The sequence below is a fragment of the Ochotona princeps genome, chromosome 3, assembly GCF_030435755.1.
Source record: "Ochotona princeps isolate mOchPri1 chromosome 3, mOchPri1.hap1, whole genome shotgun sequence".
NCBI classification, from domain to species: Eukaryota; Metazoa; Chordata; class Mammalia; order Lagomorpha; family Ochotonidae; genus Ochotona; species Ochotona princeps.
Window position 1 is genome coordinate 88,243,463 of NC_080834.1, and position 19,243 is coordinate 88,262,705.

The 19,243-nt window shown below is 55.1% G+C and overlaps 1 protein-coding gene across 3 annotated transcripts in view; it reads right to left on the reverse strand.

Annotated features, from left to right (window-relative positions):
- The window catches only part of MYLK (myosin light chain kinase), a 171,876-nt gene that overhangs the window by 62,833 nt on the left and 89,800 nt on the right, over window positions 1–19,243 (reverse strand). For all 3 annotated transcript variants that reach the window (XM_058661988.1, XM_058661987.1, XM_058661986.1), the window contains 5 exons: window positions 18,923–19,120; window positions 18,056–18,305; window positions 13,694–13,765; window positions 11,938–13,262; window positions 5,329–5,445 (listed from right to left, as the gene is read on the reverse strand). In XM_058661988.1, the coding sequence (XP_058517971.1) occupies window positions 5,329–5,445; window positions 11,938–13,262; window positions 13,694–13,765; window positions 18,056–18,305; window positions 18,923–19,120 (1,962 nt within the window). The remainder of the gene's footprint in view (window positions 1–5,328; window positions 5,446–11,937; window positions 13,263–13,693; window positions 13,766–18,055; window positions 18,306–18,922; window positions 19,121–19,243) is intronic.

Here is a 19,243-nt window from a genome sequence, read left to right on the forward strand (position 1 = left end):
TCCTCAGACAGCCCAGTCATCCTTGCCGCCCCTTCCTCTCTCTCTCTCTCTCTCTCTCTCTCTCTCTCCCTCTCTGTCTCTGTCTCTCTGCTGGCCTGATAACACAGACTTCTCATCAGAAACTTGAGCTCCCATCTGGCACTGCTGCTGTGTGGCTATGAGTCCTTGGCCAGGGTTCCTTGACTTTTCAGAGCTTGTTCTTCCTCACGAGGAAGCCTGAGATCATGAAACCTCAGGGGAAAGAGGGGGTGAGCTGCACAACAGTAGCTGACACTTGCTGGGCACTCGCTTGGGGCACACACTTGGCTCAGGGCTATATTTAATGTTGTGGTAGGTTGAACCACACCATCTGCACAGACAGGAGTTCCATTCAACCTACCACTCATCAGCTGCCCATGATGGCTGAAAGTGAGCATGAGCTTAGGAACACGGCACCAGGATGGGCCACATGCACTGTCCTGGGTATCAGGCCATGAAAGAGAGATGGGTGACATTCAGTCAGGGACTGCCAGAGTTGCTGGTGGCGACAGTGGTGATGGCAGTGGCTTCCAGGGGTCTGGAGTCTCAGCCTGGGCAGATTCCCTCCCAGCTGATTAGAGGGAGACCCTGAGCAGGTGACTCAATCTCAATGTGCTTAACTGGTCCTCAGCTGGTACCAACATTGCTCCCAAAACCATAGTGTCAGGGTCAGCAGTGACCTCCTGATGCCAAATCCTGTAGCCAATGCCCAGGTGTGACTTGCTGTAGCCTCTGACACATCGCCCTTGATTCTTTTTTTTTTTTTTAAAGATTTATTTTATTTTTATTACAAAGTCAGATACACTGAGAGGAGGAGAGACAGAGAGGAAGTGGAGCTGCCGGGATTAGAACCAGCAGCCATATGGGATCAAGGCGAGGACCTTAGCCACTAGGCCACGCCGCCGAGCCCCCCTTGATTCTTATCTTCTTGAAATTCTTACCATTCTCCCCTAACCCCCTGGAATCCTTCCCAGGGTCCTTCGCAGATCCCTGTCCTGCTCCTCCCTCTCAACATTGGACTCTGCATCCTTCCTTCATGCCACCTCCTTCCACATCCACCAGGGACCTCGCTCTATTCCTCTAACATGTGGGTGGCTCACCATTTCCTGCTGTCAGCTGTGACCTGCCTTCTCAGGTCCAGGCTCTTGCCTATGTATCCAGGCCCACTATGAGCACCTTAAGCTGTGCACCCACAGAGAATTCGCTCAACTCTTGCCTTCTGGTTTCAGGGGATAGTGCTTCTACTGATCTTCAACCCCTACAAAGACCAAGCATCCCCTCTCACTTCCTGTTCTCTCTCCCCACAGCCAACTCATCATCCAGTCCTATCAGCTCTCCACCAGAACACAACACCAATCTTACCACTTCCTGTCGTGTCCATTCTGCCTTGACCCTTGCCTGGGCTGCCACAGTAATGGTTCCCACTGGTCTCCACTCTTCCTTTACCCATCCCCAGGTCTGGTCATCACATACACCCAAGGGAGCCTATCCAAGTATCGACAGTGGTCCCACCACACCTTGAATATGTATGGTCTTGCAGCCCTTGACTTCATCTGCACCCTGGCTCATTGCCCCACCAGCCGGGCTACATTCACGCTCTTGGATGTCAGCTCAGACATGTGCACTCACTGCCATCTCTTCCTTTATTCCTTTAGGTTTCAGCTCAAATAGGCTTTACTCCAGAGGCCTCAGCAATCACAGCATTCCCTGTCTCACTACCCTGGGGCCCCCTCACTCCTCAGGTGAGATTACTGGAGACCCTGATATGTCTGTCATCTGCACCATTACCTCTCCAGGGCTTGAGAGCAGAGGTTTTTCTCCTGTTGATCATTGTTTTCAACACCAGCCCATTCCTACAACAGCACCTGGCTAAGACTGGGGTGTGCATATATTGAATGAATGAAGAAATAAATGAATGAATGATGGCATGGGTGGCCGCTGGGTCCCTCTCCTACATACATACGTATGGCCCTCCCTGGTCAGGAAGCCCCATCTCTTGGGTGGCAAAGGCTGGGTCACTTGGCCAGTGGAGCTGGGAGCGGAGGTCTAAGTAGGGCAGTGCTGGATGGGCAGTGAGGGCGACCCAGGTGCCTCTGAATGCCTGTTTTGGGATTCTGGCCCAAGGAGGACTCTGTTCCCTCACGTTTCCTTTGGGGTTGAGTTAGAGGAAAGGGGAGAGTTTGATGGATGCCTAGAAGGACTCTCCTGGGCATGGGGCCCAGCCTTGGGAAGGTTGTACCAGGTTGCAGGAAGGTGTGGGCTTGGAATCTGGCACACCTGAGTCTTGCCAGGTGATTCATGTTGTAATTCCTCACGTAGGGTGTGGTTCCTACGCTGGCCCTATTATAAATCCTGTGACCTGCGGAGGCTACCAACCCCTGCTGAGCCTAGGCTTGCTCACAGAGGACACCCTGTCCACAGCAGCACAGGGTACAAGTGCCAAATGGAGGGGGCAGAACTGTGGGCCGTTCTGGCCTTGCTGGCACTGAAGATTCAGTGTTTCTCTGGGTTCTGTGGCAAGTCCTTACCCTTTAGAAACTTCTGCTCTCCTCTGTGTAACACAACTACCATTCTTCCTCTGCTGAGTTTGGAGGGAAGGGCACAAGTTATGCCTTTTCTTAGAAAAAGCCTCAAGTGTCATGATTGGAATAGCCAGACTTGCTTGTATGATCAAGGACGTCTTCCTCCTCTTCACTCTAAGGGGCGAGTGCTTTCTGGTCAGCATGGAATAGCCACAGCCCCGCGGGACTCATTTGCATGAAGTCTCTACACTTAGTACCATGCTGGCTGCAGATGCATGGCCTGAATGGTGTGGGCACAGGCTGAGTGACCATGGGTGACTTTCAGGGGAAAGAGCTGCTCCCTCAGTCGAGAAGGGAGAGGCCAGCATCAGCTGGGGTCCTCAGGCACACCCAGTGGAGAGGTACCTCATTGCCCCCCTGGGAGAGATATAGGATGAGTCCCACCCCCAGGGCTGGCATCTGGAGGTGAAACGAGATGGGAGGAGCCCACACAATAGCTAGGGTGTGGATTATGTCCTAAGACAGGTGCATCTTCGTTGCACTTTGATTCATGAGACTGCTGAGTAATTATGGCTCTTTCTCCCTCTCTCCCCCTCTTTGTAAAGGTGCCTCAACCCGTGCACATACACTGGGCTTTGCCTCTGATTTCTAAAGAATGCTGGGACCCACTGATGTCCAAGAATGTTATGCCTGGAGTGTTGCGGGGGTAAGGGTCAGGCAGGAGCACCAGCCAAAAGGAGGCAGCCAGGTGCTAGGGGCTGGTAGGAAACTCAAGTCCTTTGTGGCTGGCCTGATAGAAAAACAGGCTGTGGCTCCAGATAGAAAAACAAAGCCCAATGTGGCAAGAGGCCAGGCACAAACAAGATGCAGGAGCATCTCACAGCCAACCTTGGGAGGGAGTGGGGAGGCAGAGGCTGCCCTTCTCTTCTCTGGAAATCCAACCCTACCCAGCTAACCCAGAGCCAGTCCTGATATCTCAGCTGGCTTCCCTCCCACCAAGGTTTCTAGCTCTTTTTCCAAAAGAGCCAGCAACTGACTTCCAGTCAGGGGCCACACCCTGCCCTTCAGGGATTTGGAGAGATCAAGACAGGAGGAGAGTAGCAGACTCCTCCAGCTCCCTGCAGACAGGGCCCTGGGAGCCTCTCAGAAGTGTTTCTGAGAGGAGAAAAGAGAACTTTCACTTTGCAAACAAATCTGGCAAAGGTGCTGACACTTCTCAGATAAGCAGAATGAATCTGGCCTGGCTGCCATGGCCATGAGACCTAAAGGGGCCAAAGGCTGCAACAGCAGGTCTGCCCCAGTACAGCCAAGCTTCCTTGCAGATTGGTGGGAATCAGCAGGAGTCCCCAAGGAACAGCGGGGCTGTCGGAAATAGGCTCCCTGGGGTCAAGTTCCCAGGAATGCTAGTCTGTTTTCAGACAGCACCAATATAAAAAGGAGTAGAATCCTGGATGGCCAAGGTGAGGAGAGACTCCAACACTGGAGCAAGCCACAGCAGCAGCTGCCCCTTTGTACCCAGAACCCCACTCAGCACATTACCCCAAGCCCAGCCTGGAGATGACCTTCACCTCTGAACTGGCAGTCTCACAGCCCTGGGACAAGCACATTCACATATCTCACAGGAGACAGAGCAGACACTGGGCCATCTCAGCTTGACTGTTGGCTATAGTCACTTAACATGAATTGTCATTATGAGTGTGTGTGTGTGTGTGTGTGTTGTTGTTTCCAAAGACTCACCCCCTCCTTCCCCTGCCCTTATGCCCAGTGGACCTCAGCTTTGTGATCAGGAAATCCGATGATAAAATCCAGAAGGAGAACAAAGACGGCGTCTCCTGTGCAACGGCAATAAAAGCCAGCCCAGAACCTGGAGAACTCAGGCAATCACCCTGTGGAGCCTGAGCAGCAAGGCTGCCCTCTGAGACGCCTTATTTGGACACTGGGCTTTGACATGTCGTGCATGGTTATTAACCAGGCATTTCAAGGGTGAGAAATGTGTTTTGCAAAACTACCTTTTTAGACATTTCCAGGCAAGTACCAAAATACAGAGAGAGAGAGAGAGAGAGAGGGCATTGACTCGTGCATCCTGGGATGGGGCTCAGGCCCTGGTTTAGCCCAGAGTGGGCCAGGAAAGGGAATGCTTGCTCTTTCCAAATGACCCCGGATTCTTCTGCTCCTGGGTCCTTAATCTGCATGCCTCACAAGGAGAGAGCCACAGATACACTTGTGTGGTTTTTAAGGTCAAGTACAAACCCCTGCCCCTCTGGCAAGGGAACTCCATTAGGCTAGATGGTCCTGAGCTTTCTCCACCGACACCTCCCCTCCCTCCCAGGCTGCAGTGGGGCTGTTTCCTCTCCTGCCCCCAGACACCCCCAACTCACCTTGCCTGGGCCCCCACTCTGCTCCCCTCTTCTTCACAGGACACAGATCTGTGCTGCCTGGGCCTGATCTGCCAGTGCCCACACTGGTTGTGACTGCCTGGGAAATGTTTTGAAGTCACTTTCCTGTGGGTGTGTCTTCTCTCCCGCCTGCTGCCCCTTGCCCCCTTGCTGCCTGGCTCTGCAGGCTCTGGGTGTGGAGGGCCAGTGGCCTTTCCTCCTGGCCCAGGAGTGCAGGACGATGTGGGCCCATCGGGTGGAGCTGCTGATGCTCTTGTGCCTGCCTCGCTGTGACCTGACACCCCCCGAATGCCTGTCTTCAGGTAGGGGTGGCCTTGTTCGGGGCTGAGGGCAGGGAGGGCTGAGAAACATGTAAGCATGCTTGTGTGCGTGTGACAAGGGGTGAGACCTACCGTCCACGGTGACCTGGCAGGAACACTCCGCCTGGCCTGCAGCATTCTTGGCCACACATTTGTACAGGCCTCTGTCTTCTGGCAGTGCCTTCTCAATGGAGACAGAGCACAGTGAACCTGGTGGGGAGAAAAGGGGTGATGAATGAGCCTGCTCTCACCATTTGCCTGGTCACCTGCTCTACTCAGGTGAGTGTCACATCAGCCTGGCATCCCCAGGTATTTCTTCCCCTACCCCAACCATTTCTCCTTCATGAACCCCATCTCCTCCTCCACTCAGAGAGTCCCCTGCTGGAGCCATCATGGAAAGCTCCAGGTTATCAGCACCAGATGCAACCCAAGTTCATGTGCTCACTTTGGCAGCACATATACAATCGAAGCCTGGACCCAGGCTTTCACCAAAAGTGGAGCTACGTACATGTGCACACTCCTGCATTAGGGCCAGGGGAAGGTGGATGGGGCAGTGGTTCTGGGCAGGCCTCTGGGAAAGGATCTTTATGGGCAAAGAGGTAGGAGGCAGGGAAGGGCAGAAACCTGGTCCAGCAGGGCGCTGGCCTGAGGGACACTGTCCTGGGAGGAAAAGGGTGACTGTGTCCAGGTCCCCTGGAATGAAGCCTTCTCAAGGTGTGTGTGCCTAAACTGAAGACAGCATGAGTGAAGGACAGCTGAGGGCTCCTCCCCTCACTGTGGACACTCCTCCTGCAAGCCCCCAGCATGGGCCTTCTTGGTCCCCTATAACATCTCTTCTGGCCTGGCTGAGGAAAGGAGTCAAGCAGGTGCACCCAGGAACCTGGGCTCTGGGACTCAGTCATGCAGTTCTTTCACCCTGGCACTAGCTGCCCTCCTCCCAGGGTCCCCTTAGTGGGGGGGGGGGGAGGTGGGGATTTCCCTTAGGGTACGGTTGAGGGAGATAGAGAACAGCTGATGACTGGGTCGGCTGCCAGGTCAGTCAAGATAGCAATCACCAGGTTCCCCCCATTCAGTCACACAAACAAGATGTTCTGCCCAAAGTTGCCTCTGTGGTCATCATAGGAGGAAGAAGAGGCTGGGACCAGAGCCTTGTGTGCCCTGTTGCATGGAGCCCCTTCTCTCACTGTCCTCCCACCCCTACTAGTCCAACCACTGGCACTGGGAAGCAGAGCTTAGCGCCTCCCAGTGTGTGTGTGTGTGTTGGGGGGGGGGGGCGCATCACAGCGGGCATTCATCCCTAACAGGTCTTTCGATCCGCCCAGGGCCCTGCCCCTCCCCTTTGGAGGCACGTGCTGGTACAACCAAAACCACATGGGAGGACCTCAGGGAGGCGGGACAATGCCCTCCCTCCATGGCATTTAGGTCCCGTGTTGAACAGAGGTAGGCTGGCTGCCCAGTAGCCCTCCCTCCCCCCTCGACTTCCTACAACCTTAGAGGTACCCAGCTCCCCCTCCCCGCCCCCCTCTGGGGCAGCAGTCCAGTCCCTTCCCAACGTGATTAGGAGAAGAAGTCTGCAGAAACTGCATCAAAAGGGTTTGGATGTTTGATTTTTTTTTTCTTTTTTTCTTCCCCCACCCATCCCCCATCCCTGAGTTGGGTTTTTAAGAAAGTGAGAACCCTGAGACTGGGGAACAGGAGCCGACTGCCTGCCTGCCTTCTGCAGAGAGAAGTCCCCATTCAGCTGGGTGGACAGGGGTATGCTGAGCTGACCTCTGGCCCCAGCTTTAGAGGGGGAACAGACCCCATCTTGCAATGTCCCATCAATCTGCATGTGCATGGCTGAGGCCCCGGCGGGGTGGAGGGGCAGTGTTGGGAAGGGGAGAGGGAGCAGATATCCTCCCCCATCCCAGCAAACATCCTGTTCAAATCCTGGATATTTCTTTCAGTTTCAGTCCCTGGGCTGTCTTCAGCCTTCGACCAAAGTGAGACACTTTACAAGAGGGTAATGAAACCACTGGGAGATCAGGGACAGGGGAGCAGGGGAGAGGGGGCGTGTGGGTCATGCCCCCGCCCCTGGGGAAGGCATCAGAGGGGGCAGTGGGCTCCTCCAAGCCCCAGCTCCTGGACCCCCAGCCACATGCATAGCTGCCCTACATGAGGAATTGGTATTTCCTGTGGGACTGCTCATTCCTGACCTCTACAAGCAAAGCTATTTCCCAGCGAGGATTTTTTTTTAAGTGCTTCAGCCTGGTGGGGAATTTTGAGAGGGAGGAGAGGGGGAGGGAAGAGGTCAGAAGCAGGAATCCACGGAGCTGCTCAGCTGGAGCTGGGCCTGGGAGCGCCCCTCCCGCCAGGCCAACAGGGTCTGAGGACACTGGCTTCCTCCCTGGGTCTGGTGGGGGTGGGGGTGGGGAAGAGCCTTGGTCTGAAGTCCTGGGTACTCTACAAGCAGCCTGGTCTGGGCAGCAGGAGCCTGCCTGAGCTAACCCACCAGACAGGTCAAACGCAGGGCAGGGCGACAGAGGCATTCAGGTCCAGGTTGCCTCCTTAGACCAGGCATCTTCCATGTTTGGCTACCTGCCTCAGCTGGATTCTAAAAAACACCCCCGCACCACCCACCAGCCCAGCCATTCACCAAGCACATGCCGCAGAGCCACTGCTGGAATCCACAGGTCTGCATCCCACGGTGGCTGGGGAGGGCAGGGGAGCATGTCAATCATGGATGTATTTTTTCTCCCATGCCTGGAATGCAGGCATTGGAAGAAACTGTCGCTCCTGAGAGATCATGGCGGAGTGTGTGTGCAGCAGATGACCTGGCAGGCTTTGTGCAGGTTAAGGTCAGGGGCATGCCCTCCACAGAGTCTGCTGCTGAGAAGCCAGCAAGGTGTCTGGAGAGATGACTTGCTGATTCAGCCTTCCTTGAATGGGCTGCCTACACAACTAGAGGGACCAAATGGTGGCTTTGCACACAGTGGGAACTGTGGATGTTCATGCTGCGTGGGATAGACTTGCACAGGTTGCAAGGAAAGCCACTACCCTGAGGATAACTGGGAATAAATCCTCTGTTGAGGAAGGCCAGAAAGAACAAAGGCAGAGCCAGGAGGATGTTTTGCTGGTGGGGGAGGCCTGGGCTGCAGGCAGCAAGCAGAACATGTACAGGAAAGTTCTCCTTAGGGGCAGCCCAGCAGTCAGGTGCAAGACAGAGGGCCCAGATGTGGCACACAGGTTCCCAGGCAGGGGAGTAATGAGGGGGCGGGCACAGTGGCACCCTGAGCTCCATCTACCCTGCAGCTCTGGGGGTACAGGAAGAGGAAGAATCAGCACATGGATTTGTGTTCCAACCAAGAATTAATCAATAGCCAACTGCAACAAACAGCTCACACCTCTTTCCCTGTTGCCCCCGGCCCTGAGCAGGGTGGTTGGATTCCTGCTTTGGTGGTGGTAGTGGTGGTGTTTGTGTGTGTGTGTGTGTGTGTGTGTTGCTTTGGGGTAGGGTCTGTGGGCTATGAGGACTCTGAAACCCCATCAGACAACAGAGAAGCTCCCTCCTCTCTATCCAGAAGCAGAGCATCCCCCAGCATGCACTGCACACAGGTACATATGGGGAGGGAGCGTGGTGCTACTGGGCTGATAGGTGGCCTGGAGAAAGTGATTGTTGGTAGCAGAAGTGACAGAAGGAAGATCAGTACAGACTGACAGAAGGGCTCCATGTCAGGGGTAGGGGTGGGGATGGAGATGGGAGGAGGACCAGGACAACCTGTCTCTTCATCATTCCCTGTAGGATACCACCTCCCTTGCTTCAGGTGACCCCCCACCCAAAACAGACACACATACTCAGCGCTCTGCCATCTCCATGCCACCAAGCAACAAATTCTAGTGCTTGTGTCCTGCTTAACCCTGGCTTGTCATGGCAGTACAGGCTTCCCCACCTCCATCAATGACCTCTTCCGTAGGCTCTGAACTTGCCTTTTGGGCAGAGCGTCCAGCAGCACTCCTGCAATTCCAGTTCTGTGCACAGTACCGCTCACTCCACAGTCCTGCATGGCTCAAGTTCCTAGGCCTGTTGGAGGATATGACCTGGGGCCTCACAGCCCAGTTGGCTGTCCCTTGCCCTGCTTCTCTGTGTCCTGGCTCTGTTTTCAGGGCTCAGGGGGGAGGCTTGGCTCCCTTACCAGCAGCCCTTGGCTGTGGCTGCAGTCCTTACATTCCCATACATCTGCTGCCAGCACCTGTTTGCAGCACACTCACCTGCACCTGACTCCCATGGTTTCATTACTGCCTAAGTCCTCTGTCCAGATCTATGAGATTTCCTGATGCCCTACTGCCCACAAGGGACCTGAAGATGGTCAGCTGCCAAGATCTTAAGAGGCAGTCCCCCTGAACAAGGCTCAGCCAGGCTCCCGAAGATGCACCCAGTGGAAAAATAGCAGATGAGGCCCACGTTTTGACAAGGCACATACACACTGTCCCAACAGCAGTGTCCTTCCCTGATTGTCAAGGTACTAGAAGCGTGGCCAGTCCAGGGCCGCATTAGCCTTTTGACAGCTGCTGACCATGTACATCAGCAATAGTCCCTAGCGTTCACTGTGGACACCCACGATGTCTTGGCTGCACCTGGACTCTCAGAGAGGATGCAGCACAGGGAATTGGGCTGCTGAGCTCATCTGCCAGTTCTGCTGCATGTACAAGTTGTGCACCCGGGCCAGGGGCTTAACTGCTCTGTTGCACTCACATCATGGCAGTGTTTGGGGGTGGGGGAAGTCACATGAGTGGATGGACATTGCAAAATACGGAAGGGAGAGCCAGCTGGCGTGTTTAGCAGTTGTGAGCTACTCTGACTTACTGAAGAATTCTATGGGTATCTAGAAGATTTTGAATTGTGATGAGCTGGCATTGGACTTCAAGAAGACAACCTTAGGGTTTCCACGGAGACGATGCAAGGGTGTGGGAACAAGCCTCTCCCTGGTGGTGACCCCTTGGGGCACCCCGGGTGTGAGAAGCCAGTGAGTGGCAAGGAGCTCAGCTCAGGAAATGTGTCTGAGATGGGGCCAGGGTCTGCTTTATGTTGCTTGGCTGGGCGGGTTGTTTACCAGGGGCCATTGGCAGCTCTCAAGTTGAAACCCTGAGCAGGCCCCAGACCCATGAGCACGGCTTTGGTCCCTGTTCTCACCCCAGCACCCTCCCCATTTCCCACCCTTTTCCCTCACCCCCTCCACCGCCTTGGTAACCATGGACCTTACCTCAAGTAGGACTATGTGACTGCCCTTGTCCCAAGGGGGGTATCACAGGGTGACCTGGGACATGCTCCTGGTCAACCCAATTGGTAGAGTCCCCACCTAGGATTTGCAAGGAAGGCTGTGGCACCCACCCCTGGGACATGTGACCCTAAAACAGTCAGACCCCAAACTCAGCTGTGTATAGACCTAAGGAGGCTGAGCTGGCAGAGACTGAAGTCTGGAGGACTCTACCAATATGGAACATCCAGCACAAAAAAGTCACAGTGCTGACATCTCAACGGGAAGGAACACTGAGCCCTCTGTAGTTGCCTGAGCATAAAGGCTTAGAATACTCAAGGCAGGGCAGGGGTGAGGTGTGGGTATCAGATTTGCTGTCTGAGATGCAGAGTGAAAGCCTCACTCTGAGCTCAGAGGCATCCTATGTTGTGCAAGGCTTCCTCCCAGCGTTGAAGAGGAAGACAGGTGGGACTGGAGGGAGGACAGGACCACCAGAGAGTAGCAAGCCAGGAGTGCAGGACACAGCAGTTCTGTTACTGTGGGCATGGACTAACAGGACTTGTGTGCTGTGGCCTCTGCACTGGCTGTCCTAATACCCGTTATGGGCAATGGTCACCTTCCGGGGAACATCCCTGGACCCTTGGCTGGCCAAAGTCACCAGCATCAGTGTTCAGCTCAGGCAGGGCCTTTTCCTGGCATAGGCAACCCACTGCCCCACCAGCCACCAACAAGGAGTGTGGCTCCAACTCTGGGCTGGGGGTGGGGGGTGGTTCCTCCAAACCGAAAGGAGGTCCAGGGACAACACTGCTCTTGCTCCCATCTTCTCTGCAGATATAAATTGGCCTGCCTGGAAGCCCCAGACCCCAAAAGGCCACAGATGGCAGGATTTGCCTCCACCCCCACCCTCCCCACCACCCAAGAATGTGAAATAGCAGCAAACAAAAGTCTCATCCAAATTAGGAAGCGAGCTGCTCCATCTGCCTGGGAGCTCGTGCCGGCTCGTTCAGGGCTGTTCTGTCTCCTGGCTGCCCCACAGATCCCCTCCCAGCCACACAGCTCGCTGGACTGAAGTTGCTGCTGACCCTGCTCCTGGATCTGGTGTCACCCATCATGGCATGTTGCCCCCCACCTCAAACCCATTACTATCATGCCGTTGATCCAGCAGCTTTTGGCTCAGACCCCTTGGTCTGAGCACAAAACTGAGCACCAACTGCTGTGTCTCCCACTTGCTAGCTTGCATCTCTCACACAGGAATTGAGGGGCTCAGCTCAAACGCAGGGCTCCTTGGGGTGGTGGGGTTGCTATCAACACTTACCCTCAACCACAGAGAGCATGGACCTGAGGCCTGTGGGTTGGGAGTGAGAGGACAAGGCAGGGCATAGAAGTCACCAACAAGACCTCAAGAGCCTGTGAGCTTGGCAGCAACCTGGTTCAAGGCCCCATCTCCCCCATGTCTGCCCTAGGTTACCTTCTTGGGAGAGGATGATGAATTTTGTGGTCTTGAGTGTCTTTCCGTTCAGAGTCCAGGTGATGGTGGCCGGGGGCTCGGAGGACACCTGGCATTGCAGCAGCAGTTTCTCACCCTCGGCCACCCGGATGTCCTGCAGCTTCTCCTTGAAGGTCGGGGCTGTTCCCTGGCTCTCAGCTGGCTTTTCACCATCTGTGGCTCCTGCCTTCTCTCGCTTACAGTTCACATCATTCTTGACCTCCTTTGTGAGTTCCTCTTTCTCAGCTGATTTGGGGGGTTCAGCAGGCTTGGCATTGCCCACAGGTTTCAGGGTCTCGGCAGGCTTGGCATTGCCCACGGGTTTCAGGGTCTCGGCAGGCTTGGCATTGCCCACGGGTTTCAGGGTCTCGGCAGGCTTGGCATTGCCCACGGGTTTCAGGGTCTCGGCAGGCTTGGCATTGCCCACGGGTTTCAGGGTCTCGGCAGGCTTGGCATTGCCCACGGGTTTCAGGGTCTCGGCAGGCTTGGCATTGCCCACGGGTTTCAGGGTCTCGGCAGGTTTGGCATTGCCCACGGGTTTCAGGGTCTCGGCAGGTTTGGCATTGCCCACGGGTTTCAGGGTCTCGGTAGGTTTGGCATTGCCCACGGGTTTCAGGGTCTCGGTAGGCTTGGCGCTGCCCACAGGCTTCAAGGTCTCAGCAGGTTTGGTGCTGCCCACAGGTTTCAGAGACCCCGAGAGCTGTGCATTGCCCACAGGCTTGGGACTTTCTGTTGCCTTGGTATTCGCGGTCTCAGCATCACTGCCACCATTTTCTGTGGGTAATTTTTTCTTGCTGCCCAGCACTGAGCGAAAATCTGGGGTTGCAGGTTTTGGAGCTGGCGCCTTCTCAGGCACGGGGGTCTTGGGAGTCCCCTTCTTGGCCAGCACAGAGCGGAAGTCCACCTGCTGGGGGCTGTGCACCTTCCTCTCCTCCTCGGATACAGTCTTGGGCTTCACCTGCCGCTGCAGGTTGGCGCGGAAATCCATCTGCTCAGCCGGGATCTCCTTGAGTTCTTCTTCTGACAGGGTCTTGGTACTCACCTTCTTCCCTAGCAGCTCACGGAAGTCCAGCTGCTCCACCTCCTGCCGGCGGATTGTCTCCTCTGTGTACTGCCTGGGCTCCACACGCCTCCTCAGAAGACCCCGCACGTCCTCCCCGTCTTCCTCCTCCTCCTTCTCGGGCCAATCCTGCCCTGTTGCTGCTGCTGACTGCCAGGACCTCAGGGTCCCATAGCGCTTGCCACCACCACCATCAGCATCAAGTCCTGTGCTGCAGAGGCCCTCACAGCTGGCAGGCTCCCTCCCGCTGCAACCAGTGAAGGAAAAGAGGCAAGAGGCAAGAGGAAAAGGGGGCCGGGTGAGAAGGCAGCAACATCAGGGGCGAGCAGATCCCTGAGGGCGGAGGGTAGAGAGGAGGGAGTAGGGGGGGCCCGGCCAGGCTGTGTTTATAGAAGGGAACATTGGTGAGCAGCCTCTCGCTGGCCTAGTTGGTTTATTACATCGGTAATGACTTCAGTAGCCTTATAAGGGTGTGTGCAAAAAAAAATATTACCTCCTCCTTCCCTCTGCTATCCCTCCCTCATTCCCCTTCCAGTTGCTCCCTTTTGGTTCTGGCCGCCTCAGTTGCAGGACACAGACCCTGAAGGCAGCTGGTGGGGGTAGGGGATGGGAGCTGTGGGGCTGGGGCAGAGGGGCCAGGAGGGAGATGGGGGTGTGGCCCACGGGGCTGGCACTCACCGCATGGGGGTTCTGGCTGGGCTGTTCTGTAGCATCAGAGACACCTGGCAGCTGCACTCACCAACTCGGTTCCTGAGGAATTTGTGTGTGGGGAGGATGGGGGGTCAGTGAAGATCAAGGAACTTTCTGGGCCAAGGCTGGCTGGCTGACTCGCTCGATCAGCCCAGGGCTGTGAGGTACACAGGGGGAGTGTGGGTTGGGAGCCTAGAGGATAGTGGTCAAGGGCTCAGCTGTGCCATCCATCCCAGACTCAGGTTTAAGACAAGGTCCTCTGTCATCCTGTGGTTACCCCCTGATGGTCTCAGCTCTTGTTTCAAAGGAAGCAGCAGTAGCCAAGAAATCTGTCCAGACAGCAACTCAGCCAGGCATCAGTCTAGGGGTAGAAGGCCAGTCCTCGCAATGCGAGGCAATGCCAGGAGAGTAGAAGGCTGGAACATGCTGGCCAGTCTTCCTCAGCGACCCTGGTCTGCTTCCGGTGGCCTCAGCTAACTCCCCGGCTGCTGGAGTACACTGAGATCAGAATTTTTCTGTATTAAGACCCCCCACAAGTGTCTCCCTGTGAGAGTGGCCCCTTTCCTTTCCTCCTACAGGTGTGGGGGGCTTTGCATTCTTCCTGTCCATGGGACTGGTTAGAGTTCTCCCAAGTCATAACCATGCAAGACTTGGCCAGCCCAGGGCCTCACTGCTCAGGGGAGGGGCTTCAGCTTGTTCCTCCGGCCTTGCAAGGACGCCACCTGCTGGTGCTTCTAATCTCTGGTTCAGATGAGGCAGAGGCCTGGCCTGGTTTAGAAGCCCTAGGGACTCCTCCCTGTACTGAGGAATGCATTGCCTACATGCCCTTCAAACTGTGACGTTCATGCCGTCATCTGGTTCTCTACAACACACTAGAGACCTGTACCCCATGATTATGCCCATTTTAAAGGCAAGGAAAGGAGACGGTCTAACCCTCTTCCCAGGGACATGGCAGGTGCTACGACACCTTCCTGACACCATCCATCTCATGTGGCCCCTGACAGCTTGGCAAGGCTGTTCCAGGTGAGAGAACCCTAGGCTTAAAAAGCTAATGTCATTTGTCTGACTTCACAGTGCTTAGCCAGTGGGGAAGGGGGTGAGACCTGGGTCTATCTGCGTAACTCCAGTGACCTCTGCACTCTTTCCAACAGTCTCATCAGCATGCATCTGTCCTTGGAAGTGTGTGTGTGTGTGTGTGTGTGTGTGTGTGAGAGAGAGAGAGAGAGAGAGAGAGAGAATGTGTATATGGGATCTTCAAAGAGCTCACTGAACGTGCAGATTATAGAAGAACCTTGCATGTGCCTCAAAAGTCCTAGCAGTCCAACAAGCTTCTCTTTACATCACTTTGGCTAGGAGCTTCTGGAAGACTCTTCATGTGTGGTAGTCCCTGCAGGTCTGGGCTGTGCAGGTGTAGGTCCTACCTAGAGAGGCAGATGTGTGAGCATGGGAGCTGCGCACTCTGCTGAGGCGAGTGAGGATGTGTCTCCCTCACTGTGCCTGGACAGACACTGTAGTGTGGGGCTTGGGGCATGAGCCTCAGCACCAGTGGGGCCACTGTTCACTGACCCTGGGTGCTGAGATTCCTTTGAAATAAGGAGAGGGTTGATCTGGGATGCCCCGCTTCAAGGCTGTTCTTATCTGCGGGGGACCCCTGTGTTTGTCCCACTCCCCAGGTCCCAGATTTAGCCCATGCTGGTGCATTTCTGAGGACCTAAGCTCTTTCACTGCTCTCTCTCCACCACCCACCCCTTCCTAGCCAGCCACCCAGAGCCTGGCTCCTTCCGCTACTCTTCTCAGAGTCCAAGCTCTTAGGTCACTAATTACGGTTCAGGGAGGGATCTCAGTCTGTAAAACTGTGGGGTTCAGGATGCGAGCAGCAAGTAGGAGCCTCATTAGTGCGAAGGAATCCCTGGGGGCTGTTGAAGCTCTCAGAAAGGCTGATGGGGCTTGGGCCAGCTTGTAGAGGATCCATGTCAGGTCCTGCTAGAGGGTGATGCCCAGCACCCTGGCACCTGTTTCCCTCAGCTGCTGGCCAACACGAGCCAGTGGTAGGCTGTTCATCCCAATGGCCAACTCCTTCTGGGCTGGGGATACAGCCAAGGCTAGGGCCACAACCTCCCCAAAGGCATGAAAAGGCTGGAAGATGGACAAGGAAGAGGCCAGGACTGCACAGGTGGAGATTGCAGTGCATCTCTCGAGGGCCCCAGGTTCTCAGTGCACTTGAGTGGAACTCTCCATTGCTGGATTAAGGGGAGGGAGATGGAGACATATTTGAGATTGAAGGATGAAAGCTCAGATGCAAGCTGTGACATCTGCCTGTGGGTGGTCCTAAGCAAGTCCATGACCCTGAGAGCTCAGTTTCCCCCCTTATTAGATGAGACGGAGGTTACATAACTTCTGAGGGCCCTTTTAGCTGGGGTGGTCGAAGTTTTATGATTGCCCGCAGCCGGCCCCAGACAGTCTGCCTGCTGCCCTCCCAGCCTCCCCTCCTGTCCAGCCTTGTGAGCCTCCCACGGCCCTCAGCTCCCCTCTCTCCTCTCCCGACCCTCTACTACTCAGCCTACTCAACGGCCAAATCTCCTCTCATGTGCCAAGACTCGTGTGCCCCTCCATTCACCCTCAAATAGCTCATCTCAAGCATCCTCTCTTAGGACTACCTCTGTACACACAGATTCTGGGGCAAATTCATGGGAAATGGGTATCATGAAAAAAATGCATGGATTTAGATTTCTTTGCGTAACAATTATTTTTATCTTTTAATCTTCTACCAACTTTGGAAGTAACTTTGTATGTTTGGTACAATGTTTTCTTTACTCTTTGTGCTGACCTTGGGGCTAAAGGGAACTTCTCTCTGGTTTGGGAGGCATGTTTGTCTTCTTGGCAATCACTGGCTTATGCACAAGGCCAAGGCAGCTGGTGTGGTCAGTGAGGGTGACCAGCAAGCCATAGCCATTGCATTGCCTGAGGCTGGGTATGTCACTGAGCTCAGTGGAGGCTCCCTAAGCTGTGATGGAATCAGTGGAACTTCCTAGCAGACCCAAAGGTCCCTAAGAAAGAAAGAATAAAGGCCAGTGAGTGCTGATATCAGTGTATAGGCCCAGGAAGAACCCCAGTGGATGGGGTGCATGTTTGTGGATTCTGGAAGTAGTATGTCACCATGGTCCTGACCTTGGCTTGTAGCAACAGAATCCCTCAGCAGCCCAGAGCCTTGAACAGGATGTACTCAAGAAACCAAGTCTATGTACCAGGTACCCAATGCAGCACAGGTCTCATCACCTTTAGGGTGATGGGCAGGTCAAAGTGCAGCAAACACTCCGACAGCCCTAGGGTCCAAGGCCAACATTCTGTTCCCACCAGCTCAGGGCCAGTAGGCTTGGAGCATCTTGGAAGTAGAATGTTTCTGGCTCCCACTCACTAGAATGGAGCAATGCTGCCTACATGCCAGATACTGTCCGAGGCCTGGGAATGCAACACAGTATCCCTGTGGTGCCTGTATGATCTAAGCAAGACCTAGAAAAGAGGGAAGGAAAAGGGAATAGGGCAAGTTAACCTCCCTGTGACACTTTGAAGAAGTCTGCAAATTCTTGGATGCTCCTCTTTCCAAAGTGGCAACCTCAACTCCTGCACCTCCAGCTTGCTTTGAGCCTGGGCTGTATTTAGTGATTCACTTTTCAACAAATAGGACATGATGGTAAGTGACTCCTATGATGCTCCCACTCCATGAGTAGCTCTGGGGAAGCAGCTGTCACTCCATGGGGAGCGCCCTCCTCCTTCTCCCAGCAGCTGGGTCAGAGGCTCATGTGGCAAGGAGCCGGGGCCCTTGGACAGTGGCCCCATGAGGGAACCTTCTTGGAGGGGATCCCCTGGGCTGTGTTAGGCCCTCAGAGAGACATAAATTCCAGCTAAGCTGCTCCCAGAGTCCCAGTGTCTAAATGTTGTGAGATAATCAGGGTGTGTTCCTGCAGGCTGCTGGGTATGGGGGGTAATTTGTTGCACAGCAACAGATAATTCCCAATCTCCACCTGATTTTCCACCTGTAATCTCTTCCTCCATCCCTACTTCATATTTTCCATTCATCAAGTAACTGGAACAGGAGTAGGGTGGGTCAAAATCCAGTATACATCTGGACAAGGGATTTTGGGAAAAGAAGCCCCAAAAGGGAGAGCTTCAGGTGCCATCCGTTCCAGGAAAGTGGAACAAACACGAGCAGGTTGGTGGGCAGCGAGCTTGCACTTACCTTCCCTTGGAGAGTCCACACCCTTCCCTGGCACACCCTTCCCTGGCTTCCCATTCCCATGTCCAGGAGTGAGGAATGTGGGGTTGGGGGCGCTGGCAGGACAGGTGACTTACTTGAGCAGGATCTCGTAGCAGCCTGCATGCCAGGGCTGCACGTGCTTCAGGATCAGGGTGAACACATCCTCGTTCTGCAGCACCTCGAAGTGGCCAGTGTCCTGGGAGAGCACTTTGCCGTCTCGGAGCCAGTGCACGCTGGGAAAGGGATCGCCGGCGATGGCACATGAGATGAGCACGCTTTGGCCCAGGGAAGCCGTCACGGAGCGAGGCTTGCTGATGAACCAGGGCTGCGTGCCATCCTGGGGTTCTGGAGATTGGCAGAGGGTGCAGCTGAAAAGGGAGCCTTTTAGCAGTCGAATCCACTCCCCAGCTATCCTTGAGGGGAAGGATCTGAAACCTGCATGCTACCCAGTGTGTCAGGGAAGTATCTTGGTTGCATGCATTGGGCTGTGGCCACCCTGCTTCCCTTCTCAGATGGTATAAGTGAACATGAACTTGCACAGCCAAAGCAAGGTGCAGCCAAAGCAAGGCGCTGGGTGCCAGCCAGTCGGGGGCGGGGGGGCAGACACTCTGCACCAGCTGCATGTGACTGAGAGCTGCCACTCGTTTTGTGTGTGCTTGACTCGCTAACCTTCCTAAGTGTTGGTTCTCCAAAGCCAAGGGCTCGGATCAGCTTCTAATTTGCTGCAAAAGCTACCGCTGCCAAATGGCTAAGTGTCCCCTCTTAGCACTCTGCACAGCTTGTCACCAGGATCCCAGAGAGGGAGAGCAGGGACTCAAGAGAGCTGGGAACGAGGCGGCTGTGTTTGCAGTATGCTGTAACTGGATGGGGATCAGGTCTCCAGGGTGACACTGGGTACCAGGTTGGCTGGTGGAGCCTCCTCGCCTCCCCCTCCCCACCTGCTGCAACTGGCTGAGCCTCACCTTGCACGGTGAGCACAGCCTGGGTGCGGACCTCGCCAGCGCTGTTCCAGGCCTCGCAGGTGTAGGTACCCGTGTCCTCGGGGAACACCTCCTGGATGCACAGGCTGTGCCAAGTGCCCCTCTGCTCGAAGTGGAAGTCCTCTGACTCCTGGATCTCCTTCCCATTGTGCAGCCAGAGGATCTCAGGGGGCGGACTCCCTGGACCAAGGGAACAGGCAAGGGGGTGGCTGTGGTCAGCGAGGGGCTTCCCTGGCTGACCACTGCACATTCTCTCTGATTCTCCTGGCTTTAGTGGCCAACAGCATCAACTTCACAGGAGAG